The sequence below is a fragment of the Homarus americanus genome, unplaced genomic scaffold (genome assembly GCF_018991925.1).
Source record: "Homarus americanus isolate GMGI-L3 unplaced genomic scaffold, GMGI_Hamer_2.0 scaffold51859, whole genome shotgun sequence".
In the NCBI taxonomy this organism is placed as follows: Eukaryota; Metazoa; Arthropoda; class Malacostraca; order Decapoda; family Nephropidae; genus Homarus; species Homarus americanus.
The window spans coordinates 11,419,996-11,427,528 of NW_024711292.1; the positions used below are offsets into that span (position 1 = coordinate 11,419,996).

The following is a 7,533-nucleotide window of genomic DNA, read 5'->3' on the forward strand; positions in this document are numbered from 1 at the left end:
GCCTGGTTAATGTCCATTCAAATAATGGACTCAACTCCCCCCCCACTTCCCACGCTCGCTGGCTCCTCCCTCTCTGAGAAATGTTTGGGTGAAAACACTAGATTTTAAGGTATAGTAATAAATAATACCTCAGACTAAAGTTAGGATAATATAATTGACATTGCTGGATTCCTTGCAAGACCAGGAATATTTTGAATGTACACGTCATATATTTTGCACAAAAGATAACATATTTGCTGTGTAAACAAAATTCTTATATTAGATCTAAAATTTGTATGTCTAATGCAAAATCCATGATGTTTATATTCAAAATGATCATCATATTGTAAAAATTCCAGCAATGTAAATTATATTCTGGCCGGGTAATTTGTATGAATTTTATGAGCTAAATAAAAAAATTATACTTCACCCGTGTATACGAGTAGATGCACCGCGAAAAGTGGGAATTCCGGTTTTGGCAGGGTAGCGCGTAAATGGAGAAACTCGTAAACGAGAACAGCGTAAAGCGGGGTATTACTGTAAAAGCATTTATAAAGTCATCTCATTATTTGAGCGATTGTTTAACTTTTCATTTGGTACTACAGTAGTAGAGTACAGGTATCCCCCAATTTACGATAGGGTTGTGTATCGAAATACTGTATTGTAAATTGCAAGCCTTTTAACATGGGTTTTAATGGGATGCATTCCTGGCCTGTCCAACACAGACATGTAACACAGAAAACACAATCCTGCACTAATTATATAAATACAACAAAATTAATCACTTCCCACATTAATAATAACAAGCCCACCCTTTAACAATGTCTCCTGAATTATGGTCTTCCTCAAAACCTTGGCTTTCCCAGAGGAGAGAGACTCAGCAGGCTGCTTGCTAGCCATTTTCAAAGTTACGGAGTTACTCTACACTGATCACTTCACAGTCACCAAACCAGAGTAAAATTTTATTGATAATGTTTTCCTCTCACCAATAATGGCAAAGTATCACAGCGATCACAAGGTTACGCAATGATTAATAATGATAACGTTTGTTTCACGAGTGAGGGCAGTTGCAATCACGTTGAAGCAAAGCGCGTCATGATCGCAACTGCCTAATGTAACTCACGATACGGTGTTAAATTCTAATTGACGGAAACGTGGGATTATCGTAAAACGGATGGTTGTAAACATGGGGATACCTTTACATTGTTATCTACTTGATAGCTGTACAGTGTTATAGACTTGACAGGTATTTCTTTCCACAAGATAAATATAAAAAGTCATTAATCATGCCATATGTGACAGTCCTCATGTTTAGGTTACCAAATTACAGTTTTGTTTAATCTCTTATAGTACCAGCAGAATCTAACTCTTTACATGTTTTAACCAATTTCATGAAGATTTCTATTAAATGGTTTAACAAGAAACCATCTGGATATGTGATGTACTAATTACAATGGTTAAAGCTCAGTCATTTCACTATTTTTAAAAGAAAGGGAAAACTTATTTACAATAGCTACACATTGTGATTTAATTTTTATGATTTCACTTAACTCATAAAATTTTGGAACCCAAATTAATAATGCCTATGGTAATACTTTTTAGGGTAACTAATTTAATGTACTGTATGTAATTCTTTTCTTTTCAGGTTCCTTGTCAGCACTAGTGTACCAGCACTCCATTACAGCCTTGGCTCTCCCATGTCGATTGATGCTGCCTGAGAAGGACCCAGCAGGAGTTCCAGACACTGTAGATAGTGGTGCTAGCACAAGTAGTGGTAGCAGTTCCACTACACAGCTTTTACAGCAGGGGGCAGCATGTAATGTCATGTATTTACACACAGCAGATACCGAAAGCCTCACTGGTCCCCAAGCTGTCAAACGTGCAGTCAGTCTCATGCTGGCTTCAAAAATAACTCCAACAGTTGTGCACTTCAAGGTGTCTGCACAGGGTATTACACTGACAGACAATGAGAGAAAACTGTTCTTCCGTCGACACTACCCTGTAAATACCATCTCTCATTGTGGTTTAGATCCTGATGATAGGCGCTGGACACACAAGAATGAAGATGGAACTCCACTTGGATCTCTGTAAGTATCCATTGTTTTATATTTGATACACTATTTATTTTAATGATTCATTTAGCCTTTATATGTGAATTTACATGAATTGGAAATACAGTATTTGATAGTTTTTTCTCCTGTGAATAGTTCTTGCTCTTGTTCTTGCATGTTCAGATTTAAAGTATTGTACACTTACACATGAAAAGGGTAATGAATATCTATTCCAGTGTAAAAATATATACAATAAATATACAGTACTACATACAGTATATATATTTTTTCAGCCGAGTTTTTGGATTTGTGGCCAAAAAGGGAGCAAGTAGAACAGAAAATCAGTGTCACATCTTAGCTGAACTGGAACCAGAGCAACCTGCTACTGCAATCTGCAACTTTGTTACAAAAGTTATGATGACTAGTGTGAGCCGACCCAACCTTGTATAGTTTCATTGAAACCATTGGGCAACTTAAGCAACTTGTATGGTCTGATTGAATTATCTCAATTAGTGCTAAATAGTACATGAATTTGTTGGAGGCTTGATTTGGACACAACTAATGAGTTTTAAGAATAGGTTGTATATACACTAATGGTATCTCAATCTTTTATAATGGTGGTGAAAAAAAATAATATATATATAGAAAGATTAGGCTAGGGAGCATTTCAATCAACTTTTCACCAGTGATATCCTTCAAACCTGATTGGGAATATGTTATTTTAGCTTTCCATATTAAAACATAGAAGTTTTAGTTAGAAGATAAAATCAGGGAAGACTAAATGAAATAGAACTGCCAGTAGGTAATGAGACTAAGATTACAAAATCAGCATATGTGATATACATTATGCAAAAAATTCATGACTTTTTCAACTGTGAGGAGCCTCTGTTAGGAAGTAGACTGGTAATCAAAGTACCTAAGTAAATTTATGTAAGGACTGATTTTGCACAATAGTGACAAAGTTTCTGCTCAAAATTATTTAGAGCATATGAAGAACTGTAAAAATAATCTTTTGAATGCAGTGTTGTGTAATTTTGCACTTTTAAATATCATGTGACTCATTTAATGTAATTCATGTGTTTAACAATCAAATAAAACTTGTCTCATTGTTTTGCTTTACATGTGTGTTGCATAGGTTACATAACCTACCATATGATTATACTTTATTAATTACTATAGGCAGATTTTAATATATGAGCTACTTTCTTGTTTCATTAATGTTTAAAATATATTTCTTCTTTGTAGAGTATGCAATAATGACTGTTAAATCTTGCTTTTATTATAAACTTTGAATCAATATGCAATTCATGCTCCAAAAATTAAATATTATTCATTAACACATTTGCAAATATATGTATTATTTGTATTTAATGTAAATCTGCATTTATAGTGTGCATAAATCTAAGGTGACTTAACCCAGTGAAATTCGACAGTGTAAATTTTGTATTTAGTGACTAATCTAGTTCATCCTTTGTATTGGCAGTCTCAAGTATCTGCGTGAAAACACATGACCATGTGTCAGTCAATGTTCCAGGCATATTTGAATGTTTTGTACATAATGTCCATATGTTTAAGTGATAGTAATACAGAACTTTTATCAGTTTTGAATATTGTAAATCATTCTTCCATACTGTAGCTTCCACCTACTGGATAAAAGACGTTTGAGCAGCACAGTACACAGCAACAGCAGATTTGTAAATCTCGCAAAATGTTCACAGTCAAAAGGTGTTTGTACACCAATTTTTGGTGGTACAATTACACATTTTAAATAATAATTACAAGTGCTAAGTACACATTTATATTTGCCAGATGAGGTAGAGCAGGTAAGAGGCCTGGCTAAACTAATAAGGAAGCAGTTAGTTCCTTTATAACACTTATAAGGTGCTTCTTAACTCATGTAAATGACCTCTTCATGCTTCTTCCAGAAATAAAGAACAATTTCAATGGTTTCTTTATTCCATCACTAATTTCCAAGGAAGTGTTTATTTTGCCTGTGTATCTTTGCCAACAGTAATATCTCCATTAGAAGGAACCCTCCAACAGCCGGACTTGTAATATGCTCGGAATTTTTCAGGAAAATTCTTTTAATTCTGGGTTTGGGAACAAATTCTGGGGCTAAAGATCAGGAGCATTTTCTGAAAAAAAATCTGGATAATCTCTCCAAATATTTATTTCTGAGTCTGGGAGCAAATTCTGATTATGAAATACTGTATTGCACTATTACCCCCAAAAGAAATGAGAAAGTGGCGAGATAATCTCTTCAAAGCTTTCTGCTCTGGGTGTTATGAAAGAATGCATAATGCTTAGGTGCTGGTGAGTGCTCTAAACATTTTATTATGCTTATTTATATTGTGTAATTATTTTACAGTACAGGTACTGTATATTATACACTGTACATTATTGGAAAATTTCCAAATTTTTGTGTTCAGTTGTTGCACCTGGCCATACTTTGGCTGCCACATAAAATAATTTATTTATAATTACTGATGCATATAGGGACCGGGAAAAGTCGTTGGTTAGTGAATCAACAGTTGTCAAACCAATTAATCCCTTAAGAAAATAATAAATTCAGGGGGTTGGGGGACTGGTCACCCTCCAAAAACTCCATCTACCCTTGATATATCTCTGTTGTGCAAACTGTCAAGCAAGAAAATAAAGCAAGTATAATAAACCTTAAATAAGCAATGTAAAGCATAAATTGAGACTGTTACATGTATATTTACCTGTGTTGAGAATGATAGAGATGGTATAGGGTAGCAAGTTCAAGTCTCTACCAATCTTTGCTGATCCATCACCACTCTTATTATGCCTTATCACATCACGTGAAGTTGCCCAGCACAAGAGGAACTATCACTGGAGCATTTAGGCATGATTGAGTAACACACTAAGTCATAAATAATGATAAAACACATAGTAAGTGTAAACAAGAAGATCAAAGATGGCAGGAATGAGTCAGGGCAGTGCGCAAAGCCCTCTGGTGGCAAGAATATGCGACACTCCGCCAAATTCAAAACAGCTCTGCCGCTCCTCTCCGATCATCGGATCTCCGGGGTACAGGTTGACAATCCCTTATCCGAAATCCTTGGGGCCAGAGGCACTTCGGATTTTGCAATTTTTCGGTTTTCAGAATTTTTTTTTTTTATTATGCCCACCCGGGCGTAGATCACTGACCCACATCAGGGCCTGGGGAATATTATTATTATTATTATTATTATTATTATTATTATTATTATTATTATTATTATTATTATAATAATAATAATACTGTAATAATAATTCATAGGTCTAGGTCGCATTTCTCACTTATGATCTTTTTTTCATTGTATTTCTTTATTATTATTATTATTATTATTTTATTACAGTATTATTGTTATTATTATTATTATTATTAATTTTATTATTACAGGTACTATTATTATATTATATTTTATTATTATTGTTATCATTATTATTTTATTTTGGTGTACAGTATTTTAATTAAAAATCTTATTTACTATGAATAATTATAATTATAATTATTATTACTATTACTATTACTATTACAATTACAATTACAATTACATTTCCGCCCACCAGGCCCCGATGTGAGTCAGTGATTTATGCCCGGGTGGGCTAATCCCTGTTTAAAAAAATAAATAAATAAAAAAATTGCCCCACAAAAAACTTTCGGTTTTTAGAGCTTTTCGGTTTTCGGAATTTCGGATAAAGGGTTGTCAACCTGTATCGCCAAAACTTGCGAGGCATTTCTCCTATATGTAATTGGCGGTTGATGGGACATCGGTTTTTGTGGTACACCTGTAAAAGTATAGTAAATAATATAGTACTTGTAATGAATAAATGTAACTGCGAGGGGTGGGGTGATGAGGCAGATGGTGAGGTGATGTGACAAGACACTTAGACAGCATACACATTAACAGCATTACTAAACCATTGATTGTCTTATTACTTATTAATTTATAAACTATTTAAAAATTAAATGATACCTGATGGCTTTATTTGGCTACTTTTGCACGTAGACAACTGATCAGTGAATAAACCGGGGCATATGGAGATGCATTATATACTACTACAATAATATTTATTAGTTCTAAAAAGTACAATACAATATTATTTACTAAGTTCTCAAGACAAGTCCTGTGGTAAGCATACCACCAACCCTTTTTAGCAGTGACAACAACGGTGCTTGAAAGATGGTGAGTGCTGCCAACATTACTAGGGAGCAATGTCAGCTGGTACTGCTCTGAAACAAGACTGAGAATGTACTACAGCACAATAACTCGCCTGGGAATGAGTGTGGTATTTGGGGGAGAAAATCAATTATTATTTTATAATGTTTTATTAACCTGGCACCAAATGAACCTAAATAATGTGGTAATTATGGTGAACTGCGTGGCGTCATTAAAAGGGACCGCTGCCTGCTGAGACCCTCCCTCCCTCCTTCACCACATCCTCTCCACTGCTAGGCACTCAAACATAGTTTTATGCAGTATCTTAATATAATTCATATCCTATTCCTATAATTCATTCATCAGTAATTTATGAGGAAACCGTTACCACCAGGAGTTGTGTGATTTCATTAATTTTTACACATGTTCTTTTCATTATATAAATTATATATCATTTTTTTCTAATGTTTAATACTTGTACTGTATCCCTTCAACATTACAGTACATAACATTTTAAAATATGGAGTGAGAATGGAGAAATGAGTGGTGGTGTGAAGGAGGGGACCCTTGGAGGGAAAAACTGACCATGCGGACACCCCCACCCTTGCAAAGGGTCGTCTCTCTCCCAGTACTTGTCACCGACTACTGACTCTCATTTTTCATTTATGATGCAACATTGTTTATTTGCTATTTATTAATCAGTAAAGATACATTACTGAAATAATCTGTGCTTATTAATACCTGTACCCTTCATATACTGTACAGTACAGGTACAAGTTATTTTTGTAATTTATCAGTACAGTGGTCTTCGGTTAATGAGCACAATTCGTTCTAGAAGGTGCTTCTTAACCGAAAAATTTGTTAACCGAAACCATTGTTTCAATGGGTTTTTGGGTAATTGGTTCGAGCTCACCGAAAATTGCCTAAAGTCAACCAAAAAGGTAGTAAAGTACACTTACTTTGAGGTTTTGAGGTGTGTATGTAGAAGGCTCCTGGATGATGATGATGATGATGATGATGATGGGAATTAGAATGGAGGTGGAGGAGAAGAGAAGGCATTGGGGTGGAAGAGAAGTCACCCCATGGCACCATTTCACCCTATAAAAATTTAGTTCACTTGGTGTAATTCAAGATTATTTTCTTTAAATCAACACTGCACGGCATTATATATTGTCAATATGTAAAATAAATTTCAAAATGACCAATAATTTGACTGGAAACGCAGAAAAATAGCGTTTATGTTGAAGAGAGTCTGAAGCAAGATGTTACCTCCACTGAAAAGACACAGAGACTGACGCCTGTATGGTGTGTTGACAGGCTGTTTGGCGCGCTAAAAA

General features: G+C 34.7%; 1 protein-coding gene across 1 annotated transcript in view; it reads left to right on the forward strand.

Annotated features, from left to right (window-relative positions):
- The window catches only part of LOC121867324 (tensin-1-like), a 108,209-nt gene extending 104,235 nt beyond the window's left edge, over positions 1 to 3,974 (forward strand). Inside the window, exons 12-13 of the mRNA XM_042367271.1 lie at positions 1,625 to 2,066; positions 2,324 to 3,974. Coding sequence (XP_042223205.1) covers positions 1,625 to 2,066; positions 2,324 to 2,480 — 599 coding nt within the window. The 3' untranslated portion in view covers positions 2,481 to 3,974. The remainder of the gene's footprint in view (positions 1 to 1,624; positions 2,067 to 2,323) is intronic.
- Positions 3,975 to 7,533: the final 3,559 nt, after the last annotated feature.